General features: G+C 43.4%; 1 protein-coding gene across 1 annotated transcript in view; it reads left to right on the top strand.

Annotated features, from left to right (window-relative positions):
• The first annotated feature begins 2074 nt into the window (after window positions 1-2074).
• The window catches only part of CRADD (CASP2 and RIPK1 domain containing adaptor with death domain), a 190781-nt gene continuing 176458 nt past the window's right edge, over window positions 2075-16397 (top strand). The window contains exons 1-2 of the mRNA XM_005889064.3: window positions 2075-2209; window positions 3420-3723. Coding sequence (XP_005889126.1) covers window positions 3426-3723 — 298 coding nt within the window. The 5' untranslated portion in view covers window positions 2075-2209; window positions 3420-3425. The remainder of the gene's footprint in view (window positions 2210-3419; window positions 3724-16397) is intronic.

Raw genomic sequence — 16397 nt, 5'->3', positions numbered from 1 at the left:
ACACGGAGAATAAAGTTAACACACCCCAGGAAAGGACAGCAATTCCAGAGTGAAAGAAGAGGGGAGAGTAAAGAGGGTACCTGGAACTCAAGAGTATCAAGAGTAGGAGGTGGCACCAGAATGACTTCTAATATTTTGGTTGTCATTAGAACAGTATACTCTTCACCATGCAGGGGTGTGTAGTGTACTGTGTACTGGAAAGAGCGTAATATCAGAAGGACCTTGTTAGAATTCAGGTTTTGCTAGCTGTGAAATTTTGGTTAAGACACTTGACCACTTTGATTCCATAGTCCTCACATATGTAAAATGCTAATTATAATAATAACACTTGCCACTGGATGTAAAAGTATTGTCACTGGCATAGTAAAATGGTATAGTAATACTCTAAACTGGTTACAAAAATTAGAATGTTTTGAGGAGGGAGGTTGACATTTCCATTGATGATCAGTCACTTGCTCTATCAGTGTTGAGAAGAGGGTAGGACTCTGGAGTAGGGGTTTCTTGCCTTTCTCATTACAGGACTGATTGACTTGTAAACTCCACGTTCCAGTTTTGGCAGTATTGTTTAGGGAGTCAATCTTAGATGTCAAGACCCTCTCCAGCCTTTCTGATGATTGTGTGTGCATGTGTGCATGCTAAGACACTTCAGTCCTGTCAGACTTTTTGCGACCCTATGGACTCTAGCCTGCCAGGCTCCTCTGTCCATGGCATTCTCCAAATAAGAATGCTGGAGTGGGTTGCCATGCCCATCTCTGGGGGATCTTCCCGACCCAGGGATGGAACCTGTCTCTTACCTCTCCTGCATTTGGCAGGTGAGTTCTTTACCACCAGTGCCACCAGGGAAGCCCCTACTAATGACAGTCACTCAGTTATGCCTGACTTGTGACCCCACAATCTGTAGACCACAAGGCTTCTCTGTCCATGGAATTCTCCAGGCAAGAATACTGGAGTGGATTGCCATTCCCTTCTCCAGAGGATTTTCCTGACCCAGGGATCAAACCCTGGTCTCCTGCATTGCAGGCAGATTCTTTACCATTTGAGCTTCAGGGAAGTCCTTCTAATGACAGTGAGTGAATGAGTGAAGTTGCTCAGTCCTGTCCGACTCTTTGCAACCCCATGGACTGTAGCCTACCAGGCTTCTCCGTCCATGGGATTCCCCAGGCAAGAATACTGGAGTGGGTTACCATTTCCTTCTCCAGGGGATCTTCCCGACCCAGGGATCGAACCTGGGTGTCCCACATTGGAGGCAGACACTTTAACCTCTGAGCCACCAGGGAAGCCCCTAATTGTCCCCAATTCCTCATGACAAACCCCTTTCTTTGCAGAATAGCTAGTTTGTAACTGAATCCTGACTGACTTGTCACTCTTTGTGGGGAGTACCCCTGTGATATAAAGGAATTATCTAATGTTGGGTGGGGAATAAATGATTAAGTAAAAGTTTTAGTAAGATAATGACACATACTCCAGATAAAAACAAAGCTGGAACTAAGGGGATGAGGAGGTGAATATTGGAATTTTAAACAGTTTGGTGGTCGAAACTGCTGCTTTGAGTAACAGTGGTCTTGGAAGGCCTCCCTGATAAGATGACTTTTGAGGCCCAACCATCTGTCAATTGAGTGCAAGACCCAGGTGGAGATAATGCGTTAAAATGCAATTATCCAATTACTCCTTTCCTTAGATAACCCCCTGCTGCTACTAAGTCACTTCAGTCGTGTCCGACTCTGTGTGACCCCATAGACGGCAGCCCACCAGGCTCCCCCTGGGATTCTCCAGGCAAGAACACTGGAGTGGGTTGCCATTTCCTTCTCCAATGCATGAAAGGAAAAGTGAAAGTTAAGTCGCTCAGTCATGTCTGACTCTTAGCGACCCCATGGGCTGCAGCCTACCAGGCTCCTTCATCCATGGGATATTCCAGGCGAGAGTACTGGAGTGGGTTGCCATTGCCTTCTCCCTAAATGATGCTATTGTCCACCTCCAGGTGGTTATTTTATTTACCCATAGCAAACATGGCAGAAAAGGCTTCATCCTGGCCACCAATAAAGATGACCACAGTACTTCCTGTGCTTGCCCTTAACAAAGATGGAGTCATGACTTCCTGTTCAGAGGTTCTTTGCCTTCAACAAAGATGGTGCTTATGGTACAGGTTCCCTGACAGTTTGGATTCCGGTTGCAGTTTTTTTTTTTTCCCTTAAGATACGTGTTTGCAGACGTAAGTAACAGGAAACTGGCATCCCCCTATCCATCTTTTCTTAAGGACCCCGCGCCGTGGCGTCTGCGGCCTGGTCCCTGTGCGGCTCCCACGCTCGCTAACTTCCTCGCGGCGTTTCGGAGCCGGCCGGGTTGGGGTGGCGGTGGGGGGATACCTGGGCCGCTCTCCTTTCGGTCCGCTCTGCAGTCATTCCCAGCACCCTTTTTTTAGCGGGTCAGGTTTCCCGAAAATCTTTCGTAGTTCTTCCCGTTCCTAATACCACAGAGCTTCAGCTGATGAGGAAGGGAATGAAAAGAAGTTCCACAAGGGCGGGGGCCGCCAAAGTGCACACCCCTCTGCTCACCTGCCGCCTCTCAGGGTCGCCCGCTGTGCTTGTACTTTCTTTGTGTCATGAGGCCCCACCTGCCGCCGTCGCGGCCCCTCCCCGCCACTTACTCTCCTAGCCATTGCTCTCCTCACTGATGCTGTGGTCTTGGACACAAGCCTTCAATGGCGTGTGGATTGTTTTATTTTTAGTCTTTTAAAGGAAAAACCCCCACGACATTAAGTGTCCCATACATGTGTGGCCATGACAGTGTTGTGATGGAGATTCGGAATTCTTCCAGACATTGTAGATGTAAGATGTATGCCATAGACAGGGCATGAACGCTTCATGTTTTCTTTGAAGGCAGTCGTGTATAGGCCTTTTCTCTTAGGGAAAATGACCCTTAAACTCACTGGTACCTGCCGGTTTCTGGCCCCACTCCCATTGTTGTTCAGGTTCTGCAAAAGCACACGGTCTAAAGGGCACTTGCGTGCACCTAGGCCGTTTCTGCAGTGGTGGGTATCTCTGATGACGTCAATGTTAAAAGCACTATTTCTTCCCAAGTTTTTTAGAATGAAATGCTCCTCTGTAATCTTTAGATAAAAGTTGCTTTTTAAGCAGGGTCTCTGATCCACTTTCCCCCAAATCTCTTTATAGAACAAGGAATGGAGCTAGGTTCCCCTTGTGTAGAAAAGAAAAACAGAGAAGAGGATTCATGTTCAGTGCTGTTCGTCATGTTCTGAACCATTCAAAATTAATATTACTAGGCTTAACAGCCACTGTGGCCTGGTGCTTTGCTAGGGTTCAAAGATGTCCATGACCTTAAGGAGCTTGCATTGTAAGACACTATCTTTAGGGGCTCATCAGACTTCCTGTGATCTGAGTTACCATTTTGTCTCTTACCAGGGGGAAATGGAAGCTAGAGACAAGCAAGTGCTTCGCTCCCTTCGCCTGGAGTTGGGTGCAGAGGTACTGGTGGAGGGGCTAGTCCTCCAGTATCTTTATCAGGAAGGGGTCTTGACAGAAAGCCACGTTCAAGAAATTAAAGCTCAAGCCACAGGCCTCCGGAAAACAATGCTACTGCTGGATATCCTACCTTCCAGAGGTCCTAAAGCCTTCGATGCATTCCTAGATTCCCTGCAGGAATTCCCTTGGGTAAGGGAGAAGCTGGAGAAGGCAAGAGAAGAAGCCATAGTTGAACTGCCTGCAGGTAGGCCTCAAAAAGTTCACTCCAGGCCAGCTCCAAAATTGTTGGAACTATGCCCTTTGGATTTGAAGTTGTGATTTTAGTCTGGGTGGAGGTCGGTGGATCCTGAAAGTGGGTAAAGAGTTTAGTCTGAAGGCACAGGCTGTTGGAGGGACCAGACGAGGAGATGGAATTATGAAGTGCAGGGAAGGATGGAGGAATGGCCCATGATGGAGAGGGGGAGGAGGAAACTCAGAGGATACATTTAGAAATACTTCCAGGGAAAGTTGGCAGGTCACTTGGGAGGCATGCTCTCATGTGAGAGCCAGGTCATATCTTAGTCCTTGGCATCGGGAGCCATTTAGAAAGTGTAGATGGGAAAGCAGGCTTTCGGCTTCTTGATAACTGATTCGCAGGGTGCCAGCGCGGCTGGCTGGAAAAGGTCAGACCCCTGAAGGAGACCGCCTCCAGGAAGGCACGCCTGCACCTGTTCCCTGTCCTGCATGGCCAACGAGAATTATGTGGAAGGCTGGCTTAGTTTGTTTTTAAAGGCTATTGATTTAAAGGCATCCTTTTTAGTTTGACTTTGTTCAAACACCCAGAGTATTTAATTTTATAAGGACAGCAGTTTTTTGGGGTGGGCAGTACGTGTCTCATTTTGATTTTAAGGAAAGTTGGAAGCTATGGAAAAGAGAAACAGTCCTGGTGCTATCAGCCTGGCTTGTAGCAGGAAGAAGATGTGATAGGAAACACTTGTTCATGCTTGACACCTCCCTGTCTTCTCCTTTCTGCAGAGACTGAGGAGCAGAGAACTGAACTGGCAAAAAAAAAAAAAAAAAGGAAAAAAGAAAGCTAAGGTTTTTACAGCAATGATAGTTAGAACTACTCCAACTTAGGGGTCCCCAGAGTTTGTTATTGCTGTTTTTTAAACACCAATATAACTGGTTAAAAAAAAAAAAAATACCAGGAATAAAAAGACCACTTGTGGCTTAGCTGGTAAAGAATCTGCCTGCAATGCGGGAGACCTGGGTTCAATCCCCAGGTTGGGAAAAATTCTTGGAGAAGGGAAAGGCTACCCACTCCAGTATTCTGGCCTGGAGAATTCCATGGACTGTATTAGTCCATGGGGTCACAAAGAGTTGGACACGACTGAGCAACTTTCACTTCACTTTGTTATTTTTGTCCCATGGTCCTCATATTTTGAATGATTTTAAATAATACTGATTAATTCTTCTGTTTTTATTAATGGCGTATGTCTGAATATTTGATCTGTATGAGATAACTGGTTGACTTAGGAAGGCCTTGTAAAACCCCTGTGGAAAAAGCAAAAATATTTTCATTTCATTCAATTGAACTGAATATTTCAGTTTGCAAATTGGATTATCCTTACAAAATAAAATACTCCAGGTGTGTGAACAAAGCCAAACTGAAGTAGCTAAGATGTTTCTACCACTTGATTGAAAGCAGAATAAATAACGAAGAAGTGGGGAAATGGTAAAAGAAACATTAGGGAATCCATGTTACATGATATTTGACTTAGAGGTTCCTCTTGGCAATACATAATTGGAAACAACAAAACAGACAAACTGAAAGCTTATTACTACCAAAATATTTAATTTCATAATCATTGTGGGTGTTGTAAATAGTACTTTTGTATGTTGTTCAAAGAGGTATGACCCCATTTTCATTTCTTGCAGTTCATTCAAAGAACAATAAAAATTGAAATTATGTTTTTACTAATGTGAAAGTTAACAGAGATGTTGAAGAAAAAAAGGTTTTTAAGTGAGCAGTATGAATCATTAGAGTGGGGAAAAAATTGAAGTTTGGAAAAATAACATTAATTTGTTAATTCTGTGGAAGTGGTCAAATGGAACAGTAGGTTGGTTGCTGCACAAATGAAGTCCTCTTCGTTGTTGTACTTCTTGTTGAGTAACAGTGCTATTGAAAAAATATCCAGAAGAGAGAGTTTGATTTATGTGATGCTCTGTGTACCTCGCACAGTGGCAATTACACAAACTCACTTTTTAAATAGTTTTTTATAATTATTGAATATTTTTAAGTAAGATGACAAAATATAATCAAGTATGAAGAATAGTGATAAAGTGAACACCCATTTCCCTGTCACTTAGTTGAAAAAATTATTGCATGGCCTTTGAGGGCCCCTGGGCGTCCTCCCAATCTTAGCTCATCCCTAGCCTCCACTCACTGATAAACCCCAAATTTTGAGTTTATCATTCCATTCTTCATTTTGTAATTTTCCATCTTATAAAAATCACTTTTAAAATCAACATATGTTATGGAAAATTCACTGCACCGTAAGTTTCAGCACTATCTATGTATGTAAGGCATAGAGGAAATGATACACTTCAAAGAAGTTGTTAGTTAACAGATTCTTTATTTGAGACCTTAAACCTTAAGTTTTTAGATCAATTAATTTGATGGCAGTATTTTAATTATAAAATTAAATTAGGACTGAATTGGAAACCTATTTAAAAACATTGTATGAAGAGTACTAGACTTGAAATGCCTTCAGTTTAATGTCCCTATAAAACTTGCAAATGGACCCAGAGGCCTATTTCCCAGGATCCCTGTGCTTCTTCGGAGTTGTAATGGAGTAATTTTAATAAGCTTTTAAATAGTCCGTTTAAATTTTTTAAAAGGCATGTTTGAATTTTGAGGAATTGGAATGTAGGAAAATGTGGTGCTTATATATACGTGTGTGTAGACGTGAACCTCTTCTGACTTCTTACTCATTTTGGTTGCAATTATTAGTTTGTGTAGGCTTGGTGGTCTCCTCTTGGGAGGCTTTGAAAACAAATGGGGAGGAATGGCTTTCTCTTTGGCCAAGAGGTCAATCCTGATTGACCTGCATGAACTGATTTTATTTTATAAAAAGTTTTCTTGTTTTGGTCTTCTTGTTTGGTTCTTGGTTTTCCTTTTGTTTGTCTGGTTAATTTTTGTGTTTCACTTGTAAACTTTGAGCTACCTCAAAGGCCATATTTGGTGATTAATTCCAGTTAGTTGCTTTTAATTTATTTTCTGGGTGTCATTTTTTAGAAAAGACTTAAGTTGTAGCTTGATCCTCTCTCTTCTTCTAAACTGTGCCTCCAGGAAATTCCAAAACATAAAAACAAAAAAGCAAACACCAAAGAAAATACTTTAAATCTTTGATTGTCTCTGAATATGCCTAGATAACGGGTATCCCTATTTTTGTTGTATATTTTTAAAAAAGCCCAGCACGTTAATGGATAATTGACTTCTTGTTTTTCTCACCTTATAAAGACTTTTATGTTTTAAAAGAGGAATTCTGGTGATAAAATGACTTAATCCATTTTGGCACCATGGAAGGGACGCTTCAGTGTGTCCCTTACTGGCCAAGGTCACACACTAGACACTAGATCAGCTGGAAATCCTCCCGGCTCCTGGCAAGTCACTGAGAGGGTGAGGACGGTGCTGAATCGGGGTAAACGTGCATGTGCTTGCGTGCCTGGCTGCCCACTACTCATGGGCCCCTGTCTAGGCTGACAAGCTCATGTGGGTGCCCGAGCTAATCCGGATCTGGAAAGGAGGTTTGTCAGCAGCCTGGTCTCACCAGCTGGTAGGACTTAGCCTTAAGTCATGATGGTAGAGACTTCTGGGCCCAAGGACTCTCTGTTTTACCATGTTGGCCCCGGCTGTAGGAGTGGGTCTCCGCCGTGATTCCCACTGAACAGTCAGCCTGGCAACTCTTCTTTTAATTCCAGTCCTTTTTAGGCTCAAGATTTTTTTTTTTTTCCCTTCCTTCCTCATTGGGCTAAATTTCTGCTTTTATAGTCTCTTAGCCACCAGCAAGGATGAAGCACGGATACCTTGGAATGCAGCTGATCGCCTCCTGTGTTAGCATCGGATGCCTGCTGGAGTAGCTGTCCTGGGGCTGACATTTGTTGTAACTTTGCCTGAGCTGGTTCTCGCCATGGACCCTTGCCCTGGACCGTGTGGCTGCCCTCACCAGAGCAGGATGTAGGGCTGGCTTGTTTCCCCTCTACCCCAGAGTCTCCAGGACTCAGCCTGTCCCTTTTGGAGCTGGCCTTGTGTGACCACGCAGAACTGCACCAGCCACCGTTTAGGGATATACTGAGGCTGTCAGATGTATACTTGGATACACCTGAAGTTACTGAGCAATAAAGGGAAAAAAAAAAAAAACCAAAAACTGTAGGTATTGTAATAGGTTTATTAGAGAGATTTCCAGGGTGGGATTTTTGAATTATACCATGAATTCATACCTACTCTGGGGCTTCCCTCATAGCTCATTTAGTAAAGAATCGCCTGCAACGCAGGAATCTGCCTGCAGTGCAGAACACCCTGGTTCAATTCCTGGGTCCGGAAGATCCCCTGGAGAAGGAAATGACAACCCACTCCAGTATTCTTGCCTGGAAAATCCCATGGATAGAGGAACCTGGTGGCTGCAGTCCATGGGGTTGCAAGAGTCAAACATGACTGACTTAGCGACTAAACCACAACCTGGGTGTGGTAAATTCAGGGTTGATCTTAGTTCATCAGACTCATGGTCTGTTCAGACCCTTCCTCTGTGGCTGAGTAGACTTCACTGTGTGGCATCCTGTGTCCTAGAGAGGGTGTGCTGTGTCAGCATTCAGAGCAAGACCCCTCCTCGTGCTAAAGGCAGAGTCTATGGTGAGCCTGAGTTTCTGTGTGTCTCCAGCACAGTTATCATATACCTCTTGAGGACTAAGTAAGTGCCAGGCACTAGTTAATAAGGCTCTCCAGATCAACTGAGAAGATCCATTCATTCATTTGGCAAATATTCGTCCTGACCATGTGCCAGACATTGGGTGCTGGGGTACTGTAGTAAACAAAGCCCCCGCTCTTCTGGACTCCTACTATTCTGTAGTCTCATGGGGACAGACAACAAGCAAGTGAATGAAGAATGCATCAGGTTGAGAGTGCTTTGAAGAAGAACAGCATGCGGGGTGGTGAGGAGAGGCTTTCCACAGTAAATGGGGTGGTCAGAGGAAGCTGCTTTGATGGGAGGACATTCAGCAGACACCTGAATTCTTCAACAGAGTGGATGCCTGGAAGAAAAGCTTTCAGATAGAGGGGACTACAAGTGCAAAGGAACTCAAGTGGGAGCCCCAGTGACAACATGGCTAGAGCCCAGAACTTTCTGGGGGAATAGCCTTCCTTTCGGAGAGATGCTGCGTCCCGTGGCTGGTTGCTAAGGCCCAGTCACGGCTGTTTGTTGTGCTTCCCAGAATGTGAGATGTGTGCACAGCCGTGATCTTGGGTGGTTCTTAAAATGATTTCAGGTGATATGTGGACATGGAATTAATCCTGTTTTAATCCAAAGGAAAACCTCCATTTGGTACAAGTATTTCTGTTACGTCTCTTGCAACCCTTGACAATTTTTCTTCTTGATAGACTGAAAAAGCTCCTCATGCTTAAAGCCTTTTATGGACAACAGTATTGAGTTAGAATTCAGTTGTTTTGCTTTTTTTTTTCTTGTATTATTGTAGTGGTTTTCTTCCATTTATCACAAGTAAAACAGGCTTCTATTTTTGAAGTTCCTTTAAAACACATGGTATTTAGAAATGAGTTAACATAAAGGAAAATCCTAAGAAAATAATAATGGTATGAGATACAGCAAAAAGCGTGAAGATGTTTTTCATGTATTTTCTCTTTTAAAAGAGCAACGGGAGTTTGGGGACAGGAAGCTTAGTTTGGCTGGCATAGTTGGGGCAGAAAGGCTCTAACCATCCTTCAGACAGAAGGTAACATCTAGTCAAGATACTTTACTGTTTTGCTTTCTCAGTGGATGCACAGTGGCTGGCAACTGGTTAAATTTACTGGCAGAATTGTGAGAATGACTTAATTTTAAGTTGTCTAAATTGTAAATGCCTTCACTTGCTAATGTAATAAGTTAGCAAAATGGAGAAACATCCCGGCATTGTGCACTTTAAGTTTGGGAAGGTGATGATCATAGATCATCTGATTTTTCTCTGAGAAAATTGAGGGCTAGGGAGATGAAGGCAACTTGCCCACAATCACACAGCTAATGTAACTTGTCAAGACCAGAACCCAGGCCTCTTGACTCTGGATTTAGGACATTTGCTATGTAATTTTGGCTCCCTACTGGCTGAGAAATGGAACTGTATAAAGCTGTAGTGTTAGTAATCGAAATTAGCCTTTAAAAAATTGTATTCATGCTTTTCTCTTCATTTTAAGGGGAAATTTTCAAAGGCTTTTTGAGGTATACTGGGGTGAGATTTTCCTAAAATATCTTATTTTTATTGATGCCAATTTTAATCATTTAAAAGGAAATTTTGATGGGTCAGCCCTACATTTTGTCAGAAAGCTCCTCCTCCCACCCCGTCCTTCACCTCTTCTGCAAGGCTGACATAAAGCAAGAGCGGAAGACTTTTATCAAGTATTTATGGGACTGATGAAATAATGCATCTGTTGGCAGCAAACTGCTGCTCTTTCTAGGAACAGCAGACCATGTGACAGGTCTCCCCAGGAGGGATGCCTCCATATCACTCTAAAAAATGGATTTAATGTTATTTCCTTTTTGAAATCCTCCCTGTGATATTTGTTTCTCTCTCCTGTGGATGTATGGGTCGCTTGGCTATATCAGTCATGCTGATCATGCTGATCAATCAGGGTTGATTTAGCTCGGTGGTTTTCAACTCTGGCTTAAAAAAAAAACAACCACCAATGATCCTCAGTATTAGCCCCAGGCCAGTTCGTGCCGAAATCTTTGGAGGTGGGGTCTGGGCAGTGGTGTTAAAGACAGAGGTGCAAACACAGGCACGAACACTTTCCTAGGTAATTTTAAAGTGTCGCCAAGGTTGAAAGCCTAAAGACCTCACCATCAGATTGGGCTCCCTTTTCACCTGTTGCTTCCCAGGAATGGCCCTCCCGAAGCTTTGTGCTTGCTTGAGAGTTGCTCTTATTTTCAGGTGGGGGACCATGAAAGGAGGTAGGAATGGAGATGTAGAAGGATAGGTAGTTTTGTTTTAACTCTGTGCGCACCATTGTTTTTAATTCTTTGAATTCTGTAAACAGTGTAGCTTAAGAATGTTCTAGCATTTCATACCCCATGCAGGTGTGAGTCTACTACCAGCATTAAACTCCATTAGAGCTTTGTGGGGATTCATAGGCTCTGTGTTGATAGAGAAAAACTGACGGGAGGGCTTTGAATTATCTGGTGAATTTGGATTTGGGGGAATTACTTTCATTGTCTGTTCACATTGTTTGGTAATTACAGACTGCCCACAGTACTGTGAGCGCTGGAGATCAAGCTGTGTCCAAATGGAGACAGAAGCTGCCAGCAGAGAGTGAGTTGAGCGTTGCCATCAGCCTCAGGCTTGCGTGCGTGCTCAGTTGCTTCAGTCGTGTCCAACTCTTTGTGACCCTGTGGACCGTAGCCCACCAGACTCCTCTGTCCATGGGCTCCTTCAGGCAAGGATACTGGAGTGGGTTGCCATTGCCTCTTCCAGGGTATGTTCCCAGCCCAGGGACTGAACCTGTGTCTGTTACATCTTCTGCATCGGCAGGCAGGTTCTTTACCACTGGTGCCACTGTCAGCCTGAGAGGGAGCTGATGGTGGCTGAAGGACGGATGAGGGGAGGAGAGGCGCAAACGGCCAGTCGTAAAGACCGAGACCGGCTTGGTCTGTCTGTCTGTGGGTTGGTCAGACAATCTGTCTGTCTGCCCACAGTTTCAATTTATAATAAAAAACTAATTTTAGTCTTTTCTGTGTCTCACAAGAGCCTCAAATAATACTAGTGGAATAATAATCACAGTATTTATTGGGGACCTACTTTACTATTGGCCTGGCACTGTGCCAGGACCTTTGCATTTATTAATTCATTTAATCCTGACAGTAACTTGATGAGGCGGAAGGTATTATTACCCTCACTCACAGAGATGTTAAGTCACTTGCTCAAGGTTATACAACATAGTTAAGTCTAATTTGGAATCTAGAGACTTTGACTTCAAAGACTGCTGATTCATGTCCTGTAAAGACACTTTCTCAAAATTTGCATTTCTCTCCTCCCTAATCTGAGAGCCTGTGGTGCTTCAGAGCCTGTTATCTACCAGTCTGCTTTCTTCTCCTTTCCCCTACTCCAGTCTGTCTCAGAAGTGCAGCGTCAGGGGCTTTTCTTTCTCTTCCCCACTTATTGTCTAAAGACTAATTCCTGGTTGGTTTCTTTCTCCCGCATCTCTCACTTTATCCTTTTATTTTAGCGGGAGGAGTAGGGTGTAATGTGAGGCTATATGAGGTCAAGGAACAGGCCCCTGGGTACCTTGAGAGTAAAAAAAAAAAAAAAAAAACTCAATCTTCTTGGCTATGGTCAGGAGATGGTGCTTCGGCTCTTCTAATCCGGGAATCCGGCCCCATTTCTGCAGCTCCTAAATCATGCTGTGGAAAGTCATCAGTTGCAATAACCAGCTTTTCTGGTGGCTCGGCCTCAGAGTTAAACTGTACGTTTAGCAAGGTAGTGTTCTCTTTTTATGGGTATAGTTCAGACTTGTAGGCTGCTGTTGTAGCTAGCTGCAGGAATGTTTGCCTTTACTTAATTTTAATAGGCAGCTGTGTTTATACTTGTTCCTCAGTTTGAGCAGTAAGGAGTATATGGATATGATTCTTTGGAGGACTTCTCTCCCAGAAGGGGAAAAAGGAGTACATTGTCCTTTTCCAAACAGTAAATTTTAATTGAGAAAGAAATGTAACTTCTAGAAGAAGTTTGGGGCAGGTTTTAGTCTTACGCTTTATTTTTGTTAGTGTTTTAAAAGAAATCTTAACTCCTTGTGAGAAGTGCCAAGTTGACAATTCCTGGAAATGTTCATGTTCTATTTATGCTCAGCACCAAAGCAGAGAGGGTGGCGACGCTGTTACCAAAATAATACTGCTGAGATGTAGCAAGTGGCAAACGAGAGGCTTGTGGTTTTATAACCTAAATATAAGACTTTGAAAGCATCTCTCAGTCCCGCATTTGTCCATAAGGTATATGGGGGCTGGGTGGTAATGGTGCCATTGTTACGGAGAATTCAGAACAATCAGAGCACGTCTTCTGGGACTTGCCCTGTTGTCAGAATTGGGGAAGGTTAGAGCCAGAAGGTGACTTAGCAGCAGCAGCAGCAGAGCCAGAAGGTATCTCAGAAACTTTACAGATGGGGAAACTAAGGGATGCAAGTCAGTCAGACTTGTATGTGGGACCTCTGGTTCAAGCAGTAGACCTCTTGCTAACATAAGCAAAAGTGGGAATTTCTCTAACATGCACTGGGTCGTTCACAACTTAAAAGGAGTTGCTCAAATTCCCGGACTTAGTAAGGGCAGGAGTGAGGCAACCCTGGGGATTTCTGGGCATTGATGACTGTCTGCAGCTCAGTTCCTCCACTTCGTCTCCTTCCAAGGTTCAGAGTCTGGTTATCTTGCGTTGAGTCGTGAGCCCTTCCCTTAGGACACCAGAGTTACATGGAGTGAGGGAGGGACAGATCCACAAGGAAGAGGTAAGAGCTGATTGAGAAATGTCGGCTGTACTGTATCACTCCTGTTCTTTTTAAGAAGGAGAATATTCTACATCTTATTTCAGCAGGGTCCAAGTTGAAGGCCAGGGATGGTAGGAAGAGTAAAGGAGAACAGTTTTGAAAGAAGATAGGTCTTCTGAAACCTTTTTGGTAGATATAGATTTTCAATTGGTATTCAATATCTATTTCAATAGGGATTGATCAGTAATAGTCAGATGATACTGGGGAAAAAATGGATTGAGCATGTTGAAGTAGAGAGGAGGTTAGAAAGAGAATTTGGATAGAGTTCTAGCCTCAGGACTTTATATATATAAACTTTACCTTTATCTTCATAGAGCTTTGAAGTAGGTACATTATCGTTAGTAGATAAATTGCCCAAGGTCACACAGCTGAGTAGTTGCAGACCTCAGATTTGAACACTGACGCTCTGGTCCTCCAGTCTTATTGATCACTAGGCAATCTTGCTCTAATTCCAGTTCTTGGTTCTGGTTGGAGTTACATGTCTTAGATGACCTGATCTGGGCTAGCCACAGCTTCTTTATTTTCCAACCCTTTCTTGCCTTGGGTCTCACCTGTGGCCAATATTTGCATTGATTTTTTTTTTTTAACAGTTTACCAAATAGGAGATTGAAAGAAATACCAAAAAAGATAAAATATGTTTTCTAAGAAATGTGATTAGACATAGATTTTAAAAGAGATTGGCATGCCAATTTTTATTTGTTGACTCTTTATTTCAATTTCTTTTTATTCTTAATTAGTCATTTGATGGTGCCATGGGAAAATGTGCTTCTTCAGCCCTCTCATATTTGTTTAAGAGGCCTTTTATTCTTTCATGTGCCTGCCAGAATCCATTCTAGAGACAAAAACCACATAGTAATTTGAATAAGGAAAATTTAATATAAAGCTTTACACACTAGTAAAAAGTTAACAATGCTTAACTACTAATAGGGTGAAAGAGGTCTCCAAGGAAAGCAGGCATAACAGATGGAAGAAGCTACGTTTTCCAAGGGCTGAAGGGGATTACAGGATGCAGTACTAAGAGCTTGCAAGAGGCCCCTTTCCACCCCCAAGACTGAGGTTCAGGCCTCATTGAAGATGAAGTGACTGCCACATGAAAATGCAGCCTGCTGGTGGCCAGTGAACCTGCTGGAAGTTCTGCTGGAACTGGTTTTTAAGAGCAGCTTACCAGGTTGAGAAACTTGATAGAAAATGCAGTAATACACTTTAGAGGGGATAAAAGTGAAAATGAAAAATAAAAGTGTTAGTCGCTGAGTAGTGTCTGACTCTTTGTGACCCCAGGGACTGTAGCCTGCCAGGCTCTTCTGTCCATGGAATTTTCCATGCAAGAGTACTGGAGTGAGTAGCCATTCCCTCTCCAGGGAATCCATTGCAGGCAGATTCTGTACTGTCTGACCCACCAGGGAAGCAGAGCATCCCAAACCAGGATGAAAAGCCCCTTCCTCTGCAGTTGTCTTGCAGTATCTCACCAGTGCCCTCTATCGATGAAAACTAACACTGTACCATCTGACAAAGGAGAAATGTTTGCAGGGTCCAGCCCCAGTATTATGAAGCAGGACAAAGAGGGTAAATTTAAAGCTAAGAAGTAATATGTTGGGGTTTCCCTAGTGGCTCAGGGGTAAAGAATCTGCCTGCAATGCAGGAGACTGTCACAAGAGTCAGACAACTTAGCGACTAAACCGCCACCAAATAATATGTTGCTAATTGGTACACTTCATCTGTAAAAGGATGATAGTAATAGGAATCACTGTAGTATTAATAATTACATAATTCACAAAGTAGTTCTTAGAACCTGGTTTATTCATTCATCCATCAGGCATCATTCGTTGAGTATCTACTATTGCTGGCTGTTCTGCTAAGTCTTTGAGATTATGATTGTCATTGTCATTTTTTTGTTTCTCCCTGTAAATAGAATGTAATCTTCTCTAAGGTGAAGGCTGTTTTTTTTTATCTCTGTACTTGCAAAATCCATCTAGCAGACTCTGCATGCGTGTGTGCTCTGTGTGTCCAACTCTTTGTGACCCCATAGACTGTGGCCCACCAGGGTCTTCTGTCCATGGGATTTCCCGGGCAAGGATACTGGAGTAGGTTGCCATTTTCTACTTCAGGTGATTTGCCCAACCCAGGGGTCAAACCTGTGTTTCCTGCATCGGCAGGCAGATTCTTTACCGCTGAGCCACCTAGAAAGCCCCTCACATAGTCTAGATACGTGTTAATCCTCACATGTTTATTGAATGAATGGCTATAAAGATAAAGTTATGACCAACCTAGACAACATAATAAAAAGCAGAGACATTACTTTGCCAACAAAGGTCTGTCTAGTCAAGGCTATGGTTTTTCCAGTAGTCATGTATGGATGTGAGAGTTGGACTATAAAGAAAGCTGAGGGCCAAAGAATTGATGCTTTTGAACTGTGGTGTTGGAGAAGACTCTTAGAGTGCCTTGGACTAAAGGGAGATCCAACCAGTCCATCCTAAAGGAGATCAGTCCTGGGTGTTCATTGGAAGGACTGATGCTGAAGCTGAAGCTCCAATACTTTGGCAACCTCATGTGAACAACTGACTCGTTTGAAAAGACCCTGATGCTGGGAAAGACTGAAGGTGGGAGGAGAAGGGGATGACAGAGGATGATGGTTGGATGGGATCACCGACTCAATGGACATGAGTTTAAGTAAACTCTGGGAGTTGGTGATGGACAGGGAGGCCTGGCATGCTGCGGTCTATGGGGTCACAAAGAGTTGGACACGACTGAGTGGCTGAACTGAACTGAACTGAAAGGCAGAGTCATATCCTCAATAGTTTATTTATTTTTTAAAAGGTTTTTCTTTTTTTTAAACTTATAAGGGTCTTAGTTTCCTGACTGAAGTTTGAACCCAGGGTCCCAGCAGTGAAAGCTCTGAATTCTACCACTGGACCACCAGGGAATTCCCATCAAAGTGTTTAAATTGTAACTGGGGAGCTGCTGCTGCTGCTGCTAAGTCACTTCAGTCGTGTCTGACTCTGTGCGACCCCATAGATGGCAGCCCACCAGGCTCCCCCGTCCCTGGGATTCTCCAGGCAAGAACACTGGAGTGGGTTGCCATTTCCTTCTCCAATGCATGAAAGTGAAAAGTGAAAGTGAAGTCGCTTAGTCGTGTCCAACTCTTAGCGACC

Source organism: Bos mutus, chromosome 5 (assembly GCF_027580195.1).
Source record: "Bos mutus isolate GX-2022 chromosome 5, NWIPB_WYAK_1.1, whole genome shotgun sequence".
Classification (NCBI taxonomy): Eukaryota; Metazoa; Chordata; class Mammalia; order Artiodactyla; family Bovidae; genus Bos; species Bos mutus.
Note: the sequence above shows the minus strand (reverse complement) of the source record. Positions and strands in the feature narration are given on the sequence as shown.